At 40.4% G+C, this 26,556-nt stretch overlaps 1 protein-coding gene across 1 annotated transcript; it reads left to right on the top strand.

Annotated features, from left to right (window-relative positions):
* Positions 1-689: 689 nt before the first annotated feature.
* On the top strand, positions 690-2,221 carry LOC121396589. Its single transcript, XM_041571683.1, has 2 exons — positions 690-1,154; positions 1,227-2,221. Exons 1-2 carry the CDS (start codon positions 1,120-1,122, stop codon positions 1,864-1,866), a joined length of 675 nt encoding a protein of 224 aa, XP_041427617.1. The 5' UTR covers positions 690-1,119; the 3' UTR covers positions 1,867-2,221.
* Positions 2,222-26,556: the final 24,335 nt, after the last annotated feature.

The following is a 26,556-nucleotide window of genomic DNA, read 5'->3' as shown; positions in this document are numbered from 1 at the left end:
AATGTGATAAAAACTTCTAGTCCCTGTATTTCTACTTTTAGTTGTCTTTAAAGTGGGTTTATGTTTAAAAGTTGTAGTTGTTTAAGCTGTTTTAACTAGTGCTGGGCAAAAAACTCCTGTTTTGCTTCGCCGAATAATTCTGTGAAACTCCCGCGAAAATTAGTCGGCAAATCAAAAAAATTTGGACATGCATCGGAAAAACCATCGCACGTCAACCCGATTCGGACGCCCATTGACTTTAACACTGGCATCAAAATTGACGCGAGCATCAAAATTTACCCAAACGGCAAAATTGACACGGACGTCAACATTCGAGTACCGATAATAATTTCTCGCCATTTCACGAATTTCGCAGGAAATTAGAGAATTTTTCACCAAAGCGAAACAGGAGAAATTCGCCCAGCACTAGCTAAAACAGCTTTAACAGCTACAACTTTTAAACATAACCCCACTTTAAAATATGAAAAAACGCCAGTGATTTGTCTTTTCCTGTTCCTTTCACATGGCAGTGGGCAACAATGGGTTAATCCCTCCTGCCATGCAAATGGGACAGGAAATACCAAATAAATTCCTGACTTCCTCCCCCGGCCGCCATCTTTTTTTCTCCTGTCGCTCCCCCCCAGATGTGCCAGAGAAAGTACCTCTCCTTTCCTGAAGTCCCAGGCCGAGGTTCCAAACCCTCTTGTGTGCTCAGGGAAGTCCGAATGTGGACTAAGGCCAAATGGTGCCGTTTGACGCTGTCAGCCGCAATGCTGGAGATCCGGCGCATGCGCAATAAGACGTCAGTGTTTCTCCGGTTCCAAGATGGCGCAGGGGATCTGCGCATGCGCGAACTTACGCGAACCCGGAAGTGGCGCGAAAAGTTGAAAAAAACAGCGCGAAAAGGAACCGAGAGCCATTTAAACTTCAATATAGTGGCGGTTTGTATCCCCTATGCTGCCTGGTGTTGGTAAGGCTGTTGTAAGCTGCTTGTGCCGTTTGTGCTTTCAGAAGGGTGCTGTGTAAGTAACAGATGGTTACCTTCTGAACCAAACAGTTGTGAGCCTGTATGATACTAATATGCCATAAAAAATGTTTTTTTCTTAGGCTGGCATTGCAGGTAGAAAACCTGCCTTCATCATGAGCTCCAGACGCTCGCATTCAGGCTCAAGGGGGTGAGTTTTGAGAGGCTATGGGATGATCTGCAAGGATAAAAGAAAGATACTAATGTTTATATATTATTTTAGGAGTTCTCCTTCTGGACAAAGGAAAAAGACAAGGAGACAGTGTGCATCTTGTCAGGAATCTGCTATGCCGGATAAAAGGCTATGTGAAAAATGCTTTTCTGATGCTTCAGGGATAGCACCGACGCAATTCACTGAATTCATGTCATGGATGAAGAACACTTTCAACCAATCTATGGCCAATATGGTGTCGCAAGTAACTGATAACGTTATGAGAAACTTAGATGGAGGCAGTAGTCTAGGGCAAATAGCCCACAACCCTGTGGAGCAGACAGAGACACAAGGGGACACCCTCGATAGAATCAATTTACCAGAAACAGAATCTGAAGGTGAACTATCTGACATGGAATCTGAAGAAGAGGGGGAATCAGAATTCAATACAGACATGATTGAGTCTCTAGTTAAAGCAGTCAGGAAAACTCTGGATCTGGAAGACAAAATTCAGAACCCAGAGAAGCAGGATAAGATGTTTAAGAAAGTATCTAAGAAAAACCACCTTTTCCCTATACATGAAGTCATTCAATCCACAATTGTAGGGGAATGGGAATTCCCAGACAAAAACAGATATTATCAAGAAGATTCAAAAAAATGTTCCCTTTTGCTACAGAAGATACCAAAACATGGGATACCCCTCCTAAAGTAGATGCAGCTATTACCAGGGTGGCCAGGCGTACCACCTTACCAGTAGATGAAGGGGTCTCTTTAAAGGACACTATGGAAAGGAGGCAGGATGGAGCTCTTAAAAGAGCTTATATGACAGGGGGTGCTTTATGTAAGGCATCCGTGGCTACAACCTCAGTAATGAGAGCCAATAAAATCTGGATACAGGAACTTGAGTCTGCAATCAAGTCGGGAACAGAAAGAGAAAAACTATTAGAGATGATACAAGACATCAAGATGGCAAATGAATACGCATCGGAGGCTTCAATGGATTCCATAAAACTGGCTGGAAAATCCATGGGGCTTTCTGTAGTAGCCAGAAGAAGTTTGTGGCTCAGACACTGAATGCGGATTCACAATCCAAGCACAATTTATGCTCTCTCCCATTCAAGGGAAACCATTTATTCGGGCCAGAACTAGATCAGATAATATCTAAAGCCTCAGCAGGAAAATCATCTTTTTTGCCTCAGGAGCGTAGAGACAGAAGATTTCAAAATAAAAATCCGAGGAATTCCCTCAAGGACGCGAAACAATACAAACCGGGAAAACCATTCTCCAGGCAATGGAGGCCCAAGAATCAATTTTTTTCCTCCAAAAGAAATGATCAAAAAACACCCTGGAATAACACAGACAAAAAGGCATGAAGGTGTTGGAGCCCCATCACTGGTTGGAGGAAGATTAAAAAATTATACAGAGGTGTGGGCTCGGGAAATTTCGGATCAATGGGTCCTGAACACTATTTCAACAGGATACAAATTAGAGCTAACACAAAATCCCCTCAGAAAGTTCGTATCCTCGGACAGAATGAGACCTGCGGGAGAGAGAAAAAATTTGAAGCGAGTCATAAAGGAATTGGAAAGAAACAAAGTAATTGTTCCAGTACCAAGAAATCAAAGGTTTCTAGGAACCTATTCACACCTATTTCTGAGACAAAAGCCAAACGGAGAGTTCAGAGTAATCTTGAATCTAAAAAATATAAACGAAAAATTGGCAGTTCCGCCATTCAGGATGGAAACAATAAGCTCTATTTCACAGGCATTGTCACAAGGGGATTGGTTAGCAAAGTTGGATATCAAGGATGCCTATTTACACATTCCTGTAAAAAACAGTCACAGAAAGTATCTCAGGTTCAAAATCCTAAATCGACACTACCAATATCGAACACTTCCATTCGGATTAGCCACGGCACCGAGAATCTTCACCAAAATTCTGGCACCCATAGTGGCAAACTTGAGATTAAAAGGCATCCAGATATTCGCCTATCTGGACGATATCCTGATAAAAGCTCCATCAAAAGGAAGACTTACAGAGCATCTTGCAATTACCATAAATTATCTTCAGAAGCTAGGATGGCTTATAAACTACGAAAAAAGTGTCATATTGCCAACACAAAGGCTAGAATTTCTAGGAGTCATGATAGACACCGTAAATTTCAAACTATACCTTCCAGAAAGAAGAATCAGAGACATTCTGGAAACGGTAAAACAGGTATTATCGAAACCTACGCACTCGGCAATGACTTGCCAGCAAGCTCTGGGGAAATTAATATCCACCACAACTTGTGTGAAGTGGGCAATGTCACATGTAAGAATCTTTCAGATGGACTTCTTACAAAAGTGGGACAAAGACTACAAAATTCCATTACAACCAATCAGGCTACACCCAATGACAATGGAATCTTTGAAATGGTGGAAGAGGAAGAACAACCTGTTGCAGCCGGTATGTTTACACCAAGTAAATTGGTTAATCATGACAACAGATGCCAGCAAGTGGGGCTGGGGAGCCCATGCCCAAAACTTAAAAACACAAGGATTATGGTCACAGGAAGAGAGGAAGAAATCCTCCAATTGGAAAGAGCTGAAAGCTATATTCCTGGGTCTGCTTGCATTCAGTCACCTAGTCAAAGGGAAGTCAGTGCTGGTGAGATCAGACAACATAACAGCTGTGACATACGTCAACAAACAAGGGGGAACAAAATCAAAAACCCTATTGAACTTGACCATAATTATGTTTGCATGGGCGGAGAAAAACCTGATGAACTTAACAGCAGAATACATTCCGGGCATAACAAATACATTGGCGGACAAATTGAGCAGGTCCAAACCACAGAATGGAGAGTGGGAACTGCATCAGCAAGTTTTCCAACAAATACTCAGGAAATGGGGTCCATTTTCTATAGACCTAATGGCAACACATCTCAACGCAAAGATACCGATATATGCGTCTTGGACACAGGAGAGGGAATCCAGGGTGGCGAATGCCTTTTCAATTTCCTGGAGAATCCCCAGACCATATGTGTTTCCTCCAATCAGCCTGATCCCAAGAACTTTGAAAAAAATCAAAGAAGACAAAGCGGAGGTAGTCTTAGTAGCGCCTTGGTGGCCAAGAAGGCCATGGTTTTCACAAATACAACTCATGGCCATAGATCACCCATTCAGACTACCACAGAGGATAGATCTATTATCACAAGGAGAAATCATCCATCCGCAACCAGCAAAATGGGCTCTGACGGCCTGGCTTTTGAGAGGATAAACCTGGCAGCATCAGGCCTCTCAGCAGCTTCTATATCTACACTTATAGCTGCAAAAAAAACCCAACACCATCCAAAAATATTTCACTATCTGGGAAAAATTTAACAATTGGCGTGAAACTAATGGAATCAATTTCCAAGAAATTTCAGAAATCCAGATTGTAGAGTTCTGCAGAAAGGCATGGACTTGAAGTTAAGCGCTTCTACGCTTAAAGGACAAATTACGGCTATATCACATTTCACTGAGATATCCTGGGCAAACAAACCTTTGATCAAAAGATTTTTCCTGGGACTTAAAAAAATCTTTCCTATTTCTAGGCCACAAGTCCCTCCCTGGGACCTGAGTATTGTCTTAGAAGCACTAACAAAGGAACCATTTGAACCTATAGAAGAAATTCCTTTGAAAATGTTAAACCTAAAAATGTGTTTTCTACTTGCAATCACATCGGCAAGAAGAGTGGGTGAACTGCATGCGTTATCTGTTAGTCCAGGAAAGATTTTATTTTTTCAGGACAAAGTAGTACTAAGAACAGCAGACAAGTTTATACCAAAAGTGGTGTCGGATTTCCATATGACGCAAGAGATAACGTTACCTTCTTTTTTTCCCAATCCGGAAAACAGTGAGGAAGAAAAATGGCACACATTGGACGTAGTCAGATGTATCACAACTTACCTGGACAGAGTGAGCAGCTTTAGAAAAACAGACTCCCTCTTGGTTATACCTGAAGGAAAAAAACGGGGCGAGCATCCAGCAAAATCCACTATTGCGGTTTGGATAAAAGAATGCATCAGATCAGCATACTCTGTAAATGCCAGCACAGTACCTGTTAACATCAGGGCACACTCAACAAGAGGAATTGCAGCATCCTGGGCTTTTCAAGCCAGAACCTCATCTGAAGACATCTGCAAAGCTGCAGTATGGTCCTCGTTTCACACTTTCCTTAAGCATTACAAATTTGATGTGTTTATGAGCAAATCTACGGCTTTTGGAACAGCCGTTCTGAAATCTGTTATGGGTCAAAAATAAAAAGAATACCCTCCCTTGCATTATGTAGTTCTTGCTTTTGTACATCCCATTGTTGCCCACTGCCATGTGAAAGGAACAGGAAAAGCGAAAATCATATCATACTTACCGAGATTTTCCTTTCCTGGACTGGAACATGGCAGTGGGCATGGCTTCCCACCCTCGTTAGGGGAGACTCCAAGAGAATCAAGATGGCGGCCGGGGGAGGAAGTCAGGAATTTATTTGGTATTTCCTGTCCCATTTGCATGGCAGGAGGGATTAACCCATTGTTGCCCACTGCCATGTTCCAGTCCAGGAAAGGAAAATCTCGGTAAGTATGATATGATTTTCGCTTTTCTATGACTTTTCGGCATACAGGATATGATGTCACTAACATAAGATTGAGGAGGATGTAGCTTCATCTTATCAGTTGGCCAGGTATAACCTGGGTGAAACAAACTCTGGCAAAAAGGGTAAAGTTCCGTAAAGTTCGCACTTTGATGAATTTGCAGAGTAACGATCATTCACCTGAGCGAAAGGGCCCGAAACTTCATTAGCACTAAGCTCTTTCACTAGTAGATTGTCATCTATGCCTTTTAGTTAGTGATGGGCAAAATTCACAAAAAATCGGTGAAATCCGAAAATTGACGCCTGCATCAATTTTCACCCGAGCATTAAAGTCAATGGGCATCCGAATAGTGTTGACTTGAAGCTATTTTGACGTGTGCCATTTTTTGGACACGCGTCCAAAATTGTTTGATGCCGGCGAATTTTCACCAGCAAATTTTCACTGGAGTTTCGCAAATGTATTCACCGGCAGCGAAACACGGAAATTAGCTGCTAATTCGCGCCAGGCAAATTTATTCACCAATCACTGCTTTTAGTAAATTGCCGATGTCCCTGCAGATTGTATTTCTAGCAAATTTTTGCTAGCAATGGCCACTTCGCCCCTTAGTGAACTTGCCCCATAGAGTTGTCCTGCTGCGGTGATGTGAGAAACCTTGGCTGTATCAGTAAAGACTGAATAGTCCCATTACTATCCCTTACAAGTTTACCCTTCACATGAATATTATGTAGCACATAGAGTTCTACGTGGTTCTTGCAGGGGGAACAATGACAGTCAAAATTCTTTTGCCTACTAATAGTATCCTATTTATTTGATGGGGAATTACACAGGGAAAATTATTCAACAAAATCTCTCATTTTCTGAAAAATACTCCGACCAAATCCACACTGACTATTTTCCTCTTATTATTAAATACATTTTCAGAAAATTTCCTGCGCGGGAAAAAAAATCGATAAAATCGGGAAGAAAGAAAAATCTTACAGATTTTTTGGATTTGACGCACAAAAACATTGATTTCTTTCAAATTTGACGCTCGAAAACCACAAAATCTTCAGATTATTGCACAAAACCTTACGCACATAGCTTTCATGGATTTTGTGATTTTAGAGATTAATTGTAGTTTCAAAAACCTCTGAAACCACAAAAAGTTGGCCTTGGATAAATGGGATTCTAATTGTTTCCGAAAGATCACAAAAAGTTTGTTAAGTAAAAAGAACTGAAGGAGAAGCTAAAATTAAGTAAGCTTTATATATATAAATACACCAGTAACCCCTCAAAGTAATGCTGCTCTGAGTCCTCTGTCAAAAGAAACAGCACATTTCTTTCCTTCTATTGTGTACTCATGGGCTTCTGTATCAGACTTCCTGTTTTCATCTTAAACCTCCAGGGCTAGGGCTTGAGCATGCTCAGTTTGCTCCTCTCTCCCTTTTCCCCCTCCCTCCTCCCCTCCCTGCTGTAATCTGAGCCCAGAGCTATGAGTGAGCAGGGAGAGAATCAGACAGGAAGTGATGTCACACCAAGCTAATATGGCAGCTGATAGCCTATACAAGCAGGGAGAGTTTCTAGAGCTGTTTACTCAGGTGAGGTAAAGCATTCTACAGAATAAATAAAGTGTTATAGCTTGCACTATTGTGGCTTATATATTGGCAATAAACTGCTTTGGTAGCTTTCCTTCTCCTTTAATTTTCAAATTACATTAAGTAGTAGTAGGAAAAACTAAAATTCACAATTTTATACTGTCTCTCTCTGTCCCTTATCTTCACAAAAAACAGATTTAACAATTTCCACTCAAGTTTACTGAGGTCAATTCCTATCTTTGTGTATAAATACATTAAACACAACTAATCACAGGCACTTTCAGCAAACAAGGAGAATGAACTAGGAGGTGCTCTCATTGTTGTGCCGTTAGTATCATAAAAATCAATATAGTTAACAGTAAAATAAATAAATATCTGACCAGTCGCTGAATGTACTAGTGTAAAATGCACCCTGCCTTACATTCACAACTACACCACATCCCATTCCCTTATCTCATACACTAGTACAGTCTTTTGTTTACATTTCCACTGCCTTTCCAGCTTTTGTCTTTATCGTTTTTTTTCATGAATTCTTGGAATTCAGTCAATCCCTTAAAGGTCTGGGTCACACAGTATGTTATAGTCTTTGCTCAGCATAACTGGATATAATGTAATGCCAGACTTGGAAATGTGATTGTACAGATGAATCCCACCAGGCATGGTCAACTAGAGGCCAGAGAGAAGTCCCACTGGCCAGACAATGTTCTTGAAAAGAATACAACAGGAAACTTTCTTCTTTCATTGATATTACTCATATTAGGAGTGCCCGCTCTCAAGCTAATGCTGAACCACCAGAATCCCACCACGGGTAGCTATCCCTTCCAAATGTTGAAGTTTAACAACAGCTTGTTGACCAAAATCAATTTTTATCCATATATTTTTTTTTTAAATCCATTTCCAATGGTTTAGATTTGGTTTGACTAAATACTAAGGGGCATATTTAGTAAGCCAGAGTGAAGAATTTTCTGAAAGAATTTTTTGGGGTACTTCGACCATCGAATTGGTCAAATTCGATCGAATTGAATGATTCGAATGATTCGAAGAAAAAAACGTTCGATTATTCGACCATTCGATAGTCGAAGTACTGTCTCTTTAAAAAATACTTCGACTTCATACTTCGCCACTTTAGACTTACTGAGCTGCAATGCTAGCCTATGGGGACCTTCCCCAGCACTTTTCTAAGCTTTTTTTGATCGAATAAAAATCCTTCGATCGATCGATTAAAATCCTTCGAATCGTTAGATCTAAGCATTCAAAATCCTTTGAATTTGATATTCGAATTCAAAGGATTTTACTAAAGGAAATTACTAAAGAGATTGTGAGCCACAAACATGTTGCATCCCTAAAAAAGTATAAATCCTGTTTATAAGCAGGGTTTAATTACACATATTCTTGAAATATTCCATCTTGGGGACAGATTTACTAATCGGCGAAAAGTCGCCAGCGTCCATTTTGCACCCAGCGCAACACTTCGCCAGGAGAAAATTCATTCAGACAACGTAAATTGACTAAAATGCGGAGTTTCGTCCCGGGCGTCAAACGCTGACGACTTTTCGCTAGCGGTACTTTGGCAGTGCAAGCATTTCAAACTGAAGATCCGCTAGCGTTCATTTCTTGCTAGAGATCAGGTTAATTTGCATTAGATTGCAATTGAGTTGTTATAATGCCCTACACATAAGCCCACTGTATTGTTCCATATGTTAGAAAATGGAGGGGGGAACCTGGTTACCCAAAAAAAAAATTTACATGCCCTTTGCAGGCTATCACTCTGAAAAAAGGAAAAGACGCCAGCGTTTTTTGGGACTTAGAAAAATTTTGCACTGAAAATTGAGGAAGTCCTATGCATTCCAGTGCACTTCGCCTGGTCTGAGTTGGCGAAGGCAAGTCTGGCGAATGAGGTAACGTTCAGTAAAATTCGCATCTTAGTGAATTTGCAGTGTTATGTCCATTCGCCAGAGCGAAAATTCTCCTGGTGTTAGAGTGCAAGGCAACGCTAGTGTCTATCTCCTAAGTGACGCCTGCGCTCGTTAGGAAATCGGAGAAGTTCCGAAAAGATATCACGCTGGCGAATTTTCTCATCTGGACCGGAGCAATTGGGATTGGCAGATGGGAAATGTAAAAAATAATTGTATCTCCAGCATATCCCCAGTGTTTTTGAATAGTAATTGGCGAATTTGTTCGCCAGGCGCGAATTTGCATGAATTTAGCAGTTTCGCGGTCTGAGAATAAATTTGCGCATTTGCCGGTGAAAATTTGACGCCGTCGACGGTTTAGATGCCGGCGAATTGTCAGTGTTTTGAGAATTTTTCACCAGTTTCACGAATTTCACGGGAAATTAGTGGCGAAGCGAAACGGGACAAATTCGCCCATCACTATTTTTGAACCAATGTGGGTATGGTTGGGCAGCATGCCGCCTGCCAAAGTTATGCCACCCTAGGCCCGGGCCTAGGTGGCCTTTCCACAAATCCGGGCCTGTAAATAGATGTGGGTTTTTCTGTCAATTCCCGAAAACCTCTAAAAGTCCTGATTGATTATAAGAGGTCCAATAAGATCATCACAGCTCCCACTGACTTCTGTAGAACCTCAACTTTTACTTGGCAACATTTTCTATTAGAGGTTTTCATGGTTTTTACATAGATCTGTGAGAACAAAAATCTCAATTTGATTGATAATAAATGGGCCCCATAATGTACAATATTTTTGCTCTACTTCTTAAGATTTAGTACTTGAACAAGATCCTTCTGTTTAGCTACATGAGCAGGTGCTGCCAGACTTTTGACTGTTGAGCAACTAGATAAATAATATCCGCAGACTCTAATGAAAAGCGCCGGCTATTGGCGAAAACATGCGATGCTTGGCTGCATTTTCCAAGCAATATTTTTTAACAGCAACACTTGTCTGGCATGTACTTTTGTTTTATTCCACATAAACAATTCACGCTCTTCAGTGACGTCTCTTACCCTCTTTGATTTGTGGTGAGAATAATGTCTTGGTCAATGACCCTATTTGGCTTTATAGTCTGAGACATCGTTTTCCATAGAATCTTAGTCTACAACTCAATTAAAAATTCATAATTCAAAATTTATTTTAAAATAATCCTCAGAAGAATACATACAAGGCTTGTTTAGCTTTGACCCTGAAACAACTGCAAAAGAATTAAAGGAGAGTGTCCTGTAATGATTACATACTGTACCTTCCCTTGGACACCCAAGATAAATGTATAATTGCTGATAACAGAAAGGACGATATTCATTTATTAGCCTACATTATTTTATTCAATATCAGAAATGATAAGAATGCACAGTAAAGGGGTTATTTACTAAACTCCGAATGCAAAAATCACAAAAAATTCTTGATTTTTTTTTAATAAAAGCAGACTTTTAAAAAATTGTGAATTTTTCGGAATTTATTAAACCCCGAGGATGGAAAAGTCAGAATATTAAAATCTGGCATCTGAACATGAGAGAAATCCCAATGATTTTTTGATTTGCGATGCGTTTCGTGCAATCCTCCGAAGTTTTCGGAGTTTTCGTGCAGAAAGCACAAAAAATCTGAGTTTTCGGGTGAAAAATTCGAAAAAATTTTGAAAATCGGTTGAAAAATCAAAAAACAAAGGTGAAAATCGAATTTTTTTCCCGCAAAGCAAATTTTCGGGAAAATGTAACAATAAATAAGGGTAAAAACCCCGAGCGTATTTGATTGGAGTTTGTAGCAGAAAATAGAGATACATTCGGACTTTGATAAATAACCCCCTAAAAGTAAGTTATAACAGCACAAAAAAATGTAACTAGGTTTTTGTTATACACTGGATTTTTTTTTTTTAGATTTGTGATGTCTTTTTCAAAATGATAGCAAGTTGGAATTTAAATGGGCTCTGTAATATAGGGTATCCCAAAACCCAAAACTAACACCAAAGTCCTGGTCATGGCTCATGCTTCCAACTATAACAGCCACCTTTCACTTTGGGAGAAGCCCTACTACTTTTCTGCTACTCATATGCCTCCAGGTCTATAAGTGAGAGGTAGAGATGGGCGAACGGTGAAAAATTTGCGAAACGGTGCCGGCATCTCGTTTTTGACGCCGCTGCCCGTTTTCGCGGCGAATCACGCAAATTCGCAGCGAATTTGTGCCTGGCGAATACATTCGCCCATCACTAGTGAGAGGACCAAGAGGAGAGTTCCGGGCAGATAAGGGAACTGAACATATACTAGAAGGATGAGGAAAAGAAAGCATAGTCAAAGGTCAGGTCGGGTCGGTACCATTCAGGCTGTGCTGAACGAAATCAGGAATGATAGATGTAGTCGGGTCACAGGCCAGGGATAGAACCAACAGTAGCACAGTATAAAATCAGAATTCAAAGAATGGTCAGTAATCGGGCAGAGGTCAGTACAGGCAGCGAGGATGCAGAACTCAGGGACAGGCAAAGGTCAAGGAACAAGATCAGAACAGAACGGTGTAAACACACCCAGGCACTATGGAGACCTACGTTGGCCAATGAATTATTGGCAGCGGACCCTTTAAAATTTTGAATTTCGCACCGTGCTCACCTAGACCACCAGATATTCTTACAGGCTCTTTTAAATATTTGAATTTCATGCCAAGCGCCATGCAATCAGACACAGCCCTCTCTCCAAAACCTGGAATTTGTCATTTGTACATCGGCACATGAAGAAGGAGGAAGCGACGGGTGTCCGTGCACACCTAGACCACCAGGTATTCTTAAGGTGGATTGGCTCTCATTCCGTTACGCTGCAGAGCATGAAACGGATCGCTCTGATTGGCCGGTTCAAACGGTTACTGGTCCCTCCGTGTTGTTAAATAGGAGTGCAATACCGGCTCTTCTCTTGCCTTTGACAAAGCCCGCAACTTGGCGGGTGAAACGCGCGTCAGGCGCATTTTTAGTTTCTGGTTAGGCAGGCGTCTGATAGGGACTTAGAATTGGCTAAACTGGGTGAACCGACTGGGAGGGAATTCTCGTGGGTGAAGGGGTTGGACAATGGAATGATCCGGGAGTCTGATACTATCTGATACAATCTAGCTTCTGAAGTAATTAAGCGCCTCAGTGCTGCTGCTAACCTGTTTCTCATTCCTCTAACCTAATACAACAAGGGAGGGATCCTCAAGTGGGTGAAGGGGTTGGCTTGGTGTGGGTAAACCTGTGATCCGTGGGTCGGATACCATTTGATACTTTGGAGCTTCTTATGAACTTAAATGCCTCAATACCGCTGCCATCTTGGCTATCACTCCTCTAATTGAACACCACAAGGGAGGGATCCTCAAGTGGGTGAAGGGGTTGTTTTGGTGCGGGGCAATCTTTGGCTGTATCAGATAGGAGCATAATTTGGCCTATATACCAGGCTATTGCAATTTGTGTTCCAACCATAACCCTGAAGTAACATAAGTGCAATCAGCACATTTCCCCCTTAACCCGGTGTTGCCGTGTCAATCAGCCTCCTATACCTAACCTCACTTTTTAATGTTGCTCTCTAGACCTTATTTTAACGACTTATTAAAGGTTAAGTTTTATTTGTTTGCTTTACATTCATTTCGGATTTGTGGATGGGTAGGTGCAGCTATATGGGTCAGTTCTTTTTTCCTCTTTTTGCAAATATAACTATTATTCGACCCTGCACACCATCCCCTGTACTTGATGGGCGGTGCTCCCCAATCACTAACTCTCTATTCTTAAGGTGGCCATACACGGGCAGATGAAGCTGCCGATATTGGCCCTTTAGAGAATTCGGCAATTTATCTGCCGTGTATGGGGGCTTCCGACAGGCCTTTTCGATCGATATAGCTGGCCATGATATAGATCGGGAAGGTTTCATTTTTCCGCCGACCGACCTGTCAGAGCCCATTGCTCCTCGTTGTAATCAGATCGTTCGGCCCTAGGGCCGAATGTTCGGATGACCCCGAAATAGCCCTGCCATTGGTGGGCATATTGGTGAAATATCCGCTTGTTTGGCGATGTCGCCAGATGAGTGGATCTGTTCATGTATGGCCAGCTTTACAGGCTCTGTTAATAAATTCAAATACAGAGATGTCAACCTCCCCAATTTACCCAGGCGTTACCTGATTTTTGACCCCTGTCCCTAAAATTCCCCTGGGTTATTTATTCCAGTTTTGAAGTTGAAATCGAAGTTGAATTCAATGCAGGGCCGCTTCTGCCATGAGGCGAGGTGAAACCCTTGCCTCAGGCGGCAGCGAGCGGCCAGTTACAAGGAGCGGCAAAAAGCCGCCTCTTGTAACTTTAAGAGCCGAACTTCCGGGTTTTAACCTGGAAATTCGGCTCAGCTAGTGCAAAGAGCGCTATTGCGCTCAATGCACTAGCGATACTGCCCCCTGAAACCCGCTCCGAAGCTAATTTTTAAGCGCGGAGCGGGAGAGGAGGGGGGCGGCATCTGGGCTGCTGCCTCAGGCGGCAGCAGCAACAGAATCGGCGCTGATTCAATGTTCCCATGTTCAGTAAGTATTTAGTCACATCAGATGTGCTTGTGTGCATTACTCCCATTAGTAAAGTATGGGCACTTCTGCTCTATTGTTTGAGTTATCTTCAAGGAAAAAAACAAAAAATAGCTGTTTTTGAAAATGAATGGTTAAATTATAATGGAAGTAATAGTTGATTACAATATTTCTCTAATCAGACAGACAGTTCTAGGTGGCCACTCCTGTCCCTGACTGTAAAAGGCACAGACTCGTGAGCATTTTTCTTGGTGTCCTATAAACTATCAAATCTGATTTGTTGTGTCAGATCGTATGGCTATGGGCAAACGTCATGTAATGTTACAAAAGCCGGTCAGGACATGACATCTTTTATTCCATGGGCTCAGCTGAGAAAGTAGGGCACAGAATGTATAGCAGCAGTAAAGAAAGGGGTTACAATTCCAATGAGAGCTGGAAGACAATGGCAAAGGCATAACAGTTATAAAGACAATTACAGCTCTTCGTTTACATAATTTAACTTAAGTTCTTCACTGACCCACATGGCAACCAATGCGAAACAGCCCACCGTTTGACTTAATTAACAAAGTATCCTCCATTAATTTCCATCCTCTGTTACTGAAAAAGTACATTTGAATGGAAAAAAAACCTGCTTCCCAAACATTGGCCTATTTAAAAGTTTGTGGGTTTGTTTTGTCTTTCACTTGAGCTGTTTTTTTTTTCATCTGTAGTGCAGTCCCTTCTGATGCACGGCTGTAACTGGAGGTCTCTAAGTTAGCCTCTTGATTATTGTGACCTTACGTATTTCTTTTTGTCCCTGATTCCGTGGCAATTTTTTTTTTAAAACATTAAAGGACAAGTAAAGCCTACATTTTCCTACCATGTATGTAAATTGGGCATATCTTTCCCACCCAAGCCAAATGATTTCTACTTCAAATACCCCTTCCATTTTCCAGCGCCATCACATTTTCCTACCACAAATAGCAGCTTTCACCCGGCGGCCATTTTCCCTCTGACACATCATCAGTAACATTGAGACGTGTGTGCTATAAAGTTCATACAATGTAGAATGCAGGTTACACAGGCACAACTTACTTTGATAAAAAGTTCTGCTGGGGTTGAGCATTGTAATGTTAAGCTGAGCTCAGGAAATGTGGTTAGGAGAAAAAAAATAGGATCAGACAGCTGGAGCAGAGTTTCTAAGGGAACCAGCAATGCTATCTATTCCTTGGCTGTTAGAGTGGAGGGTGTGTTTAGTAATCTGAGCTGAGAAGAACTGAGCATGCTCATAAGTCAACAGCCAAAGCAAATTCCTGAGGGAGGGGGCAGAGTGAGTTAGAGGAGTAGAAGAATTTCTAAGTGATTAAGGGGATGCCGCAGCCTTACTGTTAAAGTTTTAACAACCAGAGTGGCAGTTATCTAAAGATTGCAAAGAGGCTATTCACTGATTACGTTTTTGTGTGGGGATTTACATTTCCTTTAAGAGGGTTATTTATCATAATCTGAAAATATCTCATTATTTTCTGAACTATACTCTGACCAAATGCACACAGGTTATTTCCCCTTATTTATCAATACATTTTCCAGAAAAATTCCATTGAGGGGGAAAAAACGTACAAAAATCGTACACATTTTTTGAATTTTCCTCCAAAAACTTTTTTCGGAAAACCACCAATTCTTGCACGAAACCCAGAGCAGATCAGTATATCTGTGGGACTTCTCCCATTGACAACCTCGGCAGGTCTGAGATGCCTGATTTTCGCATTCTGATTGTTTCCATCCTCAGGGTATAATAAATCCGAAACGTTCAAGTTTTTTTTTTTTCCACTAACAATTCGGAAAAAAAAAAGAAGATGGAGGAACAAAAGTATAGTGCAAAGACTACACAGCCCTTGTCCTTACATCAGTAAGTGAGGTACACATGAGAAAACAATGAGGGCTGTTAGAGTCCGGGTTAAGAAGCGACAGTAATAGTGATGGGTGAATTTATTTGCCAGGTACATATTCGCTGTGAATTTACGTGTTTCACCACTGGCGAATAAAGTCGTAAAACTGCCGAAAAAATTTGCAGCTGAAAATTCACTGTGTCAAAAAAATGTTGATGCCGCCACTATTTTGCCGCCGGAGACAATTTATACGTGCCCAGTGACTTTAATGCAATTGGACAAAATAGGCACGAGTCAAATTGTCGCCGGCTCCAATTTTTACGCCCACGAATTGACACCAGCATTAAGATTCGTGTTTCGCAAATTTTCCACCGTTTCGCAAATTTCTCAGGAAATTCGCAAATTTTTCAGCAATCAAAAAGGGACAAATTCGCCCATCACTACACAGTAACCATATACTGATGATCTTTTCCGTTCGCGAAAACGCGAATCGATTCAAATTAGAAAAACTAGAATCAAATTAAAAAACCTCAATTTGGGTTTTTTCTCCGAAAAAGGGGATCGATTTGAAATAGAAAAACTAGAATCAAATTAAAAAAAACTCAATTTGAGTTTTTTCTCCGAAAAAGGGGGTAACAGTCGAATCAGTGTTCTTAAAAGAGTATGATAAATCTCGAAATTAGAATCAGAATTCGAATTAAAACTTAAATCCAGTTTGGATAATTCCCAATTCGAATTTGTGAGTTTTGTCCAAAAAAAATTCAAATTTGAACTGCTACATACAGTACAGATAGTCCTGTTGCTGATAAACAAAGAGAGACATGAGAAAGCCATGTGTTCCCAAATGTACTGGTGGGAGGTTATTTATTAAAGTCTGAATGTCAAAAACTAAAAAAAAAATGTTTTGCTATACAATCCAAATTTTTTGGATGGAAAAATTCAGCATCTCAGACCTGCCCAGTTTGTATATAAGTCAATGAGAGAGGTCTCTATCCGATTTGGAAGGTTCTGCGGTCTGTGCTGCTACTAGCCTGAAAAACTGATTATTTCTGGCATTTCAGGCAAAAATCAGAAAAATTTGCGCATTTTTCGGGAAAAAGGCCACAAAAAATCAAGCAATTTGGGAAAAAAAATTTGATTCCGATCACTTGATTTTATTGTGTTTTTCTCCAATCTGATTAAATTAAGCTTTTTTAATAATAAATAAGGCCAAATTGTGGATAGTGATGGGCAAATTTGTTGCCTTTTGCTTCCCCTAAAATGTTTTTTTTTTGACGATCACATCAATTTTGATTTTCCGTGATTTTTGCATTCGGAATTTAGTAAATAACCCCCATAGTATTAGTAGCCATTTTTAGGACTATAGGATATTCAATTCAACAGTTTATATGCTAAAAATATGTACAACCCATGGCCTAATGGCTCTGTTTTGCTGTAGATATCCTAGTCTGACCTAGTCTGATATCCTAGTCTGGGCAGCACTTACGTTGCAACAAAGTGCAAAAACCAGGAGCAATCCGCCATATTTTTTTTTGCAATTTGAACTGAACCCTGCACCGTGGAAAAAATGCCACATATAGTGCTGTATTCATAAAGGGATGCAAGTGTCTTCTCACTATTCTGTAGTGAATAGAGCTGAAGCAATTTCTCAAAGATCAGGGCATGGTTGCAATGTGCAAAAAACATTTGCATGTTCCATTAGGAGCTGGCAGGGGAAGGAAAGTAGGCATCCCCCCCCATTGATCCCCTAATCCTGTACTTACTGTGTGGCCTACAGCTCAGCCAGAAACTAAATGCAAGTGCTTTTAGAATGAATACTAAGAGGTTTGCTTTTGCACCCCATGCTCCTCCACATGAGCCCGAGGTTCCTCCAAATGAGACCCCATGACAATATCCAAGGGGGGCAAACACAGTAAATAACAATAATTATTGTAGCCTTGTCAGTATTCTTTTCGACATTACATTTATTTATTTAACTGGCAGACAAAGATGGAAACATAAGTACATTGAACACTTCAGGCTAAATAAAACACGCACAAAAAATACTTTAGAGAAAGAACATAGCAAAGAACACATGAAGGATAATCATTTTTTAATAATACTAAAAATTGCAGTTGGATTATTTTCCATTTTTAACTGAACAAAGGTTCTTCTGCAATAAATATACCGTTTCCTGCATTCACACATTAATTATACCTAAAATCCTGAAAAATACATTTGTACACTTATATGATTCCTCATTTTCATAAAAGCATATATTTCTGTACAACAACTTTTCTATACCGGCATAACATGGAAACAAACTATTTATGTACATTTGTAGCATGGCAATTTTCTAATAACAATTCCTAATATGTAGCACTTTGACTTTTGCCATTAATTATTACCTTTACATTTCTAGTATTTTATTAACAGTTATGCTGATATAATTTAAAGATCACCTGAAATTAATTCAATTTAACAATCCAAATTCTAGCTACAAGTCAGAGAATATGCATAGATTTTTGCTGATCCCATCTGATATGGTTAATGCTGATCCTTGCTCTAAATTCTACATTAAGAACGCAAGGCAGTGTTTTTCCTATCTGGGTCGGCGCAGTCGATTCTGCTTTGATTTTCCAAAAAGATATAGAGCTGACCAGACAGATTTGTCTAAATTTATGACAAACCCCAATTTTTTATCTAATCTTGAATTTAAGGGAGAGCAGTTTGGGGTTACATATGTACAATAATAAATCTGAAAGGCTGAAGATATACTAAGGGGGTTATTTATCAAGCTCTGAATATCCAAACCTCAAATAATTTGTAGTTTTCGGAGCAAAAAAAAAACAACATGAATATTTCGAGATTTATTAAAAACTCTGAATCCGAAACCCCAGCATCTGAAAGCTCTCGAGGTCCTGTATAAGTCAATGGGGAAGGTCCCAGTGTCTGAACTGATATCTGATGATTTCTAAGATTCGGCGAAAAAACTCCTAAAATTCCAAAAAAAAACGTAGTTTTTGCAGAAAACTCCGAACAATTCTGAGTTTTCAGGGAAAACTCAAAAGTTTTCGGAGTTTTGCCCGGCCCTATTTTTTCAGGCTTTTTTCTTGATAAATAAGGTCCATTCGGGAATTCGGAGTTGCTCGGATTTGGATATTAGAAATACTGAGACAAATTCGGACCTTGATAAATAACCCCCTAAATCTATTATTACAGATATGGGACCTGTTATCCAGAATGCTCAGGACCTGGGGTTTTCCACATAGGGGGCTTTTCTGTAATTTGGATTACTGTATCTTAAATCTAGTAAAAAAAAAAAAAAAAACACTTAAACATTAAGGGGGTTATTTATCAAAATCCGAATTTTTCTGATATTTTAAATAAAAATGTCAGACCAAACTAGAATCACTGATTAGCTCCTTATCTATAAAAAAAAACCCTCAAAAAAAAAGTATTGGGGAAAAACCACAGCTTTTTCGAATTTTCGTGAGAAAAATCCAAATTTTTTGTTGACTCTCATAAAGTCCATTTTTTTTTTGTGAAATCGCCAGAAAACCCTAAAATGTTTCTATTATCGTATGAAACCCAGCACAGACAATAATATCTTCAAATTGCAAATAGGACTTCTGCCAATGACTTCTATAGGATCTCAAAAGGTTGAAGATGGAGTATTTTCAGATTCTGACTTTTTGCAGCCTCGGGTATAATAAATCTCGTAAAATTCGAGGTTTTTTTAAATTTTTATAGTAAAAAGAAAAAGCTTGATTTTTTAAGCATTTGGACTTTAATAAATAACCTCCTATGTAAATTCAACAGGATTGATTTGTTTCCAATAAGGATTAATTATGTCTTAGGATCAAGTACAAGAAACTATTTTTATTATTACGGAGAAAATGGAAATCTTTTTTTTTAATTAGAATTATTTGATTAAAATGGAGTCTATGGAAGATGACCTTCCGATAATTCTAAGCTTTCTGGATAATGGATACCATACCTGTATAAAGCAGTCTCATAAATCCCCTTTTGCTTTATATAAGGCAGGGGTGTCCAACCTGCAGCCCAAGAGCAGCATGTGGCCCAGAATGGATATGAATGTGGCCCATCTTGCAACGATCAGTTCCCGAAGAAACGTCATAAAAATATAATAATAAGTCAATTTAATATCCAGGTGTCCCATATTCCAGTGTATAGCTCCATCTGGTTATCCAACTGGTATTGTAGTTCTTTTCTGTGTATTTTCAATAGTGTTTGTGTATTTCATGTGTGGCCCCAGACTTTTTTTTTCCAATGTGGCCCAGGGAAGCCATTAAAGTCTTATGCAAAATAAATGTGGATTCTAACCAATGTACTTATTAAGGTATCTTCAGAGTGTATGCTCTTTTTAAACTCTACCATAGAGACAGCCAGACAGCTGAAATTGTTATTATTTAGGAAACCAGCACAATTCAATGTTTTATAAGAGCCAACTGAAACTAGATATATTTTGTTACATTCTCAAATTGTCAGGTCATCAGACCCAAGGGCTTCAGAGTGAGGGCACATGGCAATAGAACAAAAACTGCCAAAACAAATGACCCTGTGCTGGCTATTATGAAAATTAGAAGCACCGGTAACTGCCTGATGATACTCAATAATCACTGTTCTGTCTAAGGGGTTATATATCAAACTCAATAGTATCTCATTATTTTCTAAAATACACTCCGACCAAATCCACCAAGGTTTTTCCCCCTTATTTATTTATACATTTTTCCAAAAATTAAGAGTGCTGGAAAAAACTGGAAAAAAAACAGATTGTACGCATTTTTTGGATTTTCCACCCGAAAACCAAAAAATCTTCGGATTCTTGCACTAAACCCTGGGCAGATCAGGATATCTTCTGGACTTCTCCCATTGATTTATGACAATGACTTTGTGACAACCTAGGCAGGTCTGCGATTTTCAGATTCAGACTTTTTCCATCCTTGGGATATTATAAATTCTGAAATTTTTCAAGTTTTTTGGCATTCGGACTTTGATAAATAGCCCCCTTAAAGTCTAAAACCTCTCTTGCTAACATATGGTTAGTCTGCAAAAAGGGTAAATTATAATTATTCCTAAATGCTCAAAGAAATTTAATCACTGCAGGTCTTCACTTTGAAATGTATTCACTATCATTTGTCTCTTCTTCTTGCTTTTTCTCAATTTCCAAACCCCTGGGACCCACAGACATCTGGTTTTCAGGCTCTATCTCAAACACTGCTCTGGTTTAGATTTTCATATAGGAAAATACTAGGTCACTGCATCCTTATCCTTTACATCTCAGTGACATTTTAAAGCACAGGCCATGGAACAAGTTTCTCGTTATTCCATATGCTTAACTACTGTGGCCTTTTGTATTCATGTTTCCTACCGTATCTTTCTTAAGGCTTTAAGAGTCTATATTCTGTGTCCTTATCACCATCTAAGTGTTTTGAAGAACCTACACAGTATCCATGATTACCTGTTTATATTTAGTGTGAGCGATTTGGGGAGATTTAGTTGGCTGGAGACTAATTGCCTCGTCTATGGAACGACTTATCTCCCCAAACGGCTTCCCCATGGCACACGCAGTGCTTCATTTTCCGAAATCGCACGAAGTTGCCTCACAAGGAAACTTCGGGTGACTTCAGGAATACAAAGCGCCGTGTGTGCCATGCCGCAGGCGGTTTTTCATTATAGCTGGCAGAAGCCGTCCGGGGAGATTAGTCGCCCCAAAGAAGAGGCAATAGTCAACAGGTGTCTAAATCTCCCTGAATTACCAGGTGTGCCCTTACCCTTAAGGATCAAATATCAACACCCAAATTAATCTATCCACTATCTGAAAATCTGATTTCTCAACACAATAAACAAAAGGTGCAAATAACCTGTAATGTGTATCTTTATAATTGATGCTTAGTACAGGTGTAGGGGACAAGATGAATCCTTCCCCTGTATTTCTGCCTGTAAAATCATACAGCCCAGTTACAAGGTGGAAAACGATCCGATTGGCTGGGCACCCCAGTGCATCCTTGGGAGAGAGGGTGTGCTTGACTTTGGAGCCAAATGCATGGGGTCTCCCAGAGAGCTGAACAGAGCCAGCATGAGTAGCTGTAAGATTGTCAAGTACAGAGAAGCTGTTAAATCTGTGGAGGTACAGATTGAGCCCAGCCTGTTCCCTGCCAAGCTGCTAGAGACTCAGAAGGAGAAAGTGGCACTGGTGAGATTGGTCCTGCTGCAGAGCTGCCTGTAATCTCCAATGTGATTTCCTTTAAAAACCCCCGGTGAGTGAGCCACCCAAGGGAGGATACTGGCACGGATACAAGCGTGGGGCCCCAAAGTGAAGACAAGGCTTGTGCATTTACCTGCTACGTGGGAGCTGCTGCTAAATTCCAAACGGAAGGGAGAGGTACTTTTGGGAAATGGTAGCGCTTCCTGGAGAGCTCTGGGGAAGGGACATTTCATTTGAACTGTGTGGTTATTAAACCCTTCCGGGTGATTGGGACTTTGATAATAAAAAGGATTGTGTTAGAACAACAGTTAAGTATCTAATAGTGATTTAGGTAGTGGCCCACGTGCCCCCAGTGTAGGAATGCATGGTGTATTAGTCCCTGGATTGCCGAGGGTAAATTACTATTTAAAGAGACAGTAACCAAATTAGGGTTATACAGGTATGGGATTTGTTATCCAGAATGCTCTGGATCTGGGGCTTTCCAGCTAATGGATTTTTCCGTAATTTGGATCTTCATGCCTTAAGTCTACTAGGAAATCATGTAAATATGAAATTAACGCAATAGGCTGGTTTCGCTTCCAATAATGATTAATTCTATCTTAGTTGGGATCAAGTATAAGCTACTGTTTTATTATTACAGAGAAAAGGGAAATTGTTTTTAAAAATCTGGATTATTTGGATAAAATGTAATCTATGGCAGATGGCATTTCTGTAATTCGGAGCTTTCTGGATAACAGATTCCCATACCTGTATATATTTATTCTTTACAGTGATGTTAAACCCCAATCACACAATCTACCTCAAAAATACACCAATTGCTCAGTCTGCATGGTGGTACTCTCTAGGGAGCAAATTCACTGACCTCCGAAAATTCGACAGCGACAGCCTCACTCACAGCGCAACACTTTGCCAGGCGTAGATTCACCAGTACAATGCTAATGCACTAAAATCCGAAGTTGCGTCCTGGTCGCCGAACTCTGGCGAAGTTGCGCTAGCGTTATTGCATGAAGCGAAGTTGCGCTAGCGTTGCCTAATTGCATACAGAAAATTCAATGGACATATATGTTACAGCAAATACATTACACTACACAAGCCCGGGAAACCTTAATAAAATAAAATAAAGTTGTTATATTGCCCTACACATGAGCCCAGTGTATAGTTTATGTGCCATATGTTAGGAAATGTAGGGGGGAAGCCGGTTACCCCCAAAAAAAATTATGCTATTTTTCAGCCTATCACCCTGAAAAAGGAAAGGACGCCAGCGTTTTTTTTGGGACTTTTTGAGAAAAATTTTCAACTATTTTTTGAGGAAGTCCTATCTACTCTATTGCACTTCGCCTGGTCTAAGGTGGCGAAGGCAAGTCTGGCGCAAGAGGTAACGTTCAGTAAAATCCACATCTTAGTGAATTTGCGTAGTTACGTCCATTCGCCAGAGCGCAAATTTACCAGGCGTTAGGGAGCAAAGTACCGCTAGAGTCTATCTCCTTTGCTCTCGAAGTTACGCCAGCGACCATTAGTAAATCGGCAAAGTACCGAAATGACGTCACGAATTTTCGCCCGCGTTGGTTACTTCACCCTTTAGTAAATTTGCCCCTAGGTTTGTCTGAGCAGTTCTCATGAGGTCCCAACAGGTTAATGCTGCAGTACCAAGAAGTTCACTAAGCCACTATGAAACAGACAGGAATGATTTGTATCTGTCCACAGCCATGAGAATAGGAAAAAAATCGATAAAGAGCAGAACAAACACAACAAAAATATAAAGTATATGAAAATGAAAAGATATCTGCACCTGTCACTTAAATTATTTGAGGTTTTTTTTTCAGATGTATTTTAAAAAATGTATCCATATCACATTTCTTATATAATTATAGTAGATTACAACACAAAGCAGAAGCCATGCTGTTCAATTTAGTTGCTTAGTGTCCAAATCCTCAATTTACAATTCATATTGACACCTGCTCACTCCCCCTCCCTTTTTCCTTCTTCCTCATTAAAACTAGCTACAAAATAGTCTCTTTTTTCATCCTCCCCATGTTATATATCAGGCATAGTTTTCTCATAGTTATATACAGGACACTAGAGCCTGACAGTCAAAAAAGAAAAGTCTTGGTCTTCAGAAACCCCTGCTCATTTTTATGCAGTCCCATATACTCAACTCTCCTCTTAGTTTTGCCCCCATACACTCGTGCACCAATATCTCACACCCATATCCTGCCCACACAGCTGGTCATTTAGAATTAATAATCAATACAAAGATTATATATGTATATTATGTAGGGACCCATAAGGTAAATATGTCCCTATGGCTTTAAATTCCTACACTTCCTGATCTTCCTAGTTGCTGGGCAGATTCCCATGTAGCTAGTTGTAATTTGCATAAATTGTATCATTGACCAAGAGGTGGTATGACCACTTCCTGTCACACTTTTGTATAGTGAGTGGGAAGCAGGGCCGGAACTAGGGGTAGGCAGAGTAGGCACGTGCCTAGGGCGCAAACCTTAGGGGGCGCCCAGCACGTACCTTTAACTGCTGCCTACCCCCATCCAGTCTTTATTACTGCTGTGTGCGCATGCGCACGCTCCTATGTGACAGGAGCGTGGCTTGCGATGTGTGCGCGCGTATGCGCGCGCCTAAGTGATTGAGAATGGTGTGCACCGTGACGCTTTTGTCAGCGTGCCTGCGCACGCTCAGTGTAGGGGGCGACGTGGCAGGTCGGGTTGCCTGGGGCGCCAGACCAGGCTGGCCCGGCCCTGGTGGGAAGGCTCTCTCTTTGACTTCTGGTTGCTGATTCAGCTGGATGTTTCCAGGTAGCCTGGGTACAACAAGGCCCAGTAAAGCCATGTTGCCCTAGAGGGACCAGTACCTCTAGAGAGAGAGATAAGATGGGGAGGAGGGACCCCATGAATGAGGCTAGTGAGTGGCAGGAATATAATTGTTATAGACTATCTAGGAGAGTGAGACAGTGAGGAAAGAGAGAAAGAGCAGCTTTGTGCTCCAACAAGGAGGTGTGGCAGGGAGTAGCTTCCCAGGCTGTAAGATTTGACTACAGTGAAGGGACACAGTGGATAGGGTTTAGAGTTGCCACCTGTCCGGTTTTGACCTGGACAGCCCGGTATTTTGAAGGGTTGCCCAGGTCAAAAATTGCTGCCCGGTTTTCCAAGTGAGGAAAACCGGCCATGATTCCCCTTGATTGACACTACGATCGGCCATAGCCCCGTCCCTGATGTCACGACCCGCCCCATCACAGACCCACCTCCTACCCAGTTTTTACCAGTTGAAAAGGTGGCAACCCTAGTAGGGAGTAAGGCTTTAGGTTCTCTTCCCTGACCGTTCCACCGGGTGAGATCCAGACCACGTGTGAGGAATTTCTGCCTGGAGGTGCTGTACTGCCTTGACTACATCCTCAGGGACTGCACCTGCCTCTACCTCTGATATACTGTCTGAGCTGTGTGCCTATATATTCTGCAAATTTCTCTTTATTGATGTAAATAACCTGTGGATCTGATTGATTTGCAAGAACCTCCTGGTGCCCATTTCTTTATTGATTGAAGCACAGTAGCCTGTGGGAGTTGATGGGAGTTTTTAGAAACTCCCATAAATCAAAATTCGACCCTTTATAAATCTGCCCCTTAGAGTCCAGTGTAACCCATACTCTAGTATACTATCTGGATGTTAACCCCGTTACAATTACATATGTATATTAAGAGGGTTATTAACGAAACTCCAAATGCAAAAATCATGTGTTTTTTTTTTTAAAAAAATCTGTTTTTTTCTGAATTTATTAAAAGTCTGAATCAGAAAATCCAGTATCTCAGACCTGTCGAGGTTGCATATAAGTCAATGGGAGAAGTGCGAATTTTTTTTTGATGTGCGCTGGGTTTCGTGCAATACCCCGAAAAAAACATAAGAACATAAGAAATCTGAGTTTTCAGGTGAAAAATCCAAAAAAGTTGTGAAAATCGGATGAATAATCCGAAAGAATGCTAAAAATTCGATTTTTTACTGTTAAGCAAATTTTCTGGAAAATGTAATAATAAATAAGCGTAAAAAATCAGAGCGGATTTGATCAGAGTTTGTAGCAGAAAATATTGAGACAAATTCGGACTTCGGATAAATAACCCCCTTAGAGTTGAAGGTAAGTGGAACCCAACACAGCACACAGGTGGTGGGGTTTCAAGAACATCTTAATGTAGTCATTGCATCAGTAGAACTATATGTACTGTAAGCTGCACATGTCCTCAAATAGTAAATACAATAGGTGTGGTTCTGAGGTCACAAAAGTCTCCTATTGAATTATTATCAATATTCCTTACTAAATAACACTGATGTGATCCTTTAATGTCCAAAGAGAGAGATGAACCAATTATAGATCAATGGTTTATCTAAGAAAACCAGGATGGGTCGAAGTGAATTCAAGGGAATTTTCCAAGTAAAAAAATTTGAAATTCACAGTAATTTTTTGGATACTTCGATCATCGAATAGGATACCACGACTTCGAATTTACTTAGACTTCGATTCGAAGTAAAAATCGTTTGACTATTTGATAATCGAAGTACTGTCTCTTTAAAAAAACGTTGACTTCAATACTTCTGCAGAAGAGGTGGAGTTTGGGGGAGGCGGAGTAAGGGTTGGGTCATGGGCCGTGACGTTGCAATGTTTTATGCGCCGATTGCCCAG

The sequence above is a fragment of the Xenopus laevis genome, chromosome 7S (assembly GCF_017654675.1).
Source record: "Xenopus laevis strain J_2021 chromosome 7S, Xenopus_laevis_v10.1, whole genome shotgun sequence".
NCBI lineage: Eukaryota > Metazoa > Chordata > Amphibia > Anura > Pipidae > Xenopus > Xenopus laevis.
Note: the sequence above shows the minus strand (reverse complement) of the source record. Positions and strands in the feature narration are given on the sequence as shown.

Coding starts and splice junctions, on each gene's coding strand:
- LOC121396589 (XM_041571683.1), top strand. CDS start 1,120: ATGAGCTCCAGACGCTCGCATTCAGGCTCAAGGGG. Junction 1,155..1,226: donor TCGCATTCAGGCTCAAGGGG/GTGAGTTTTGAG, acceptor ATATTATTTTAG/GAGTTCTCCTTCTGGACAAA.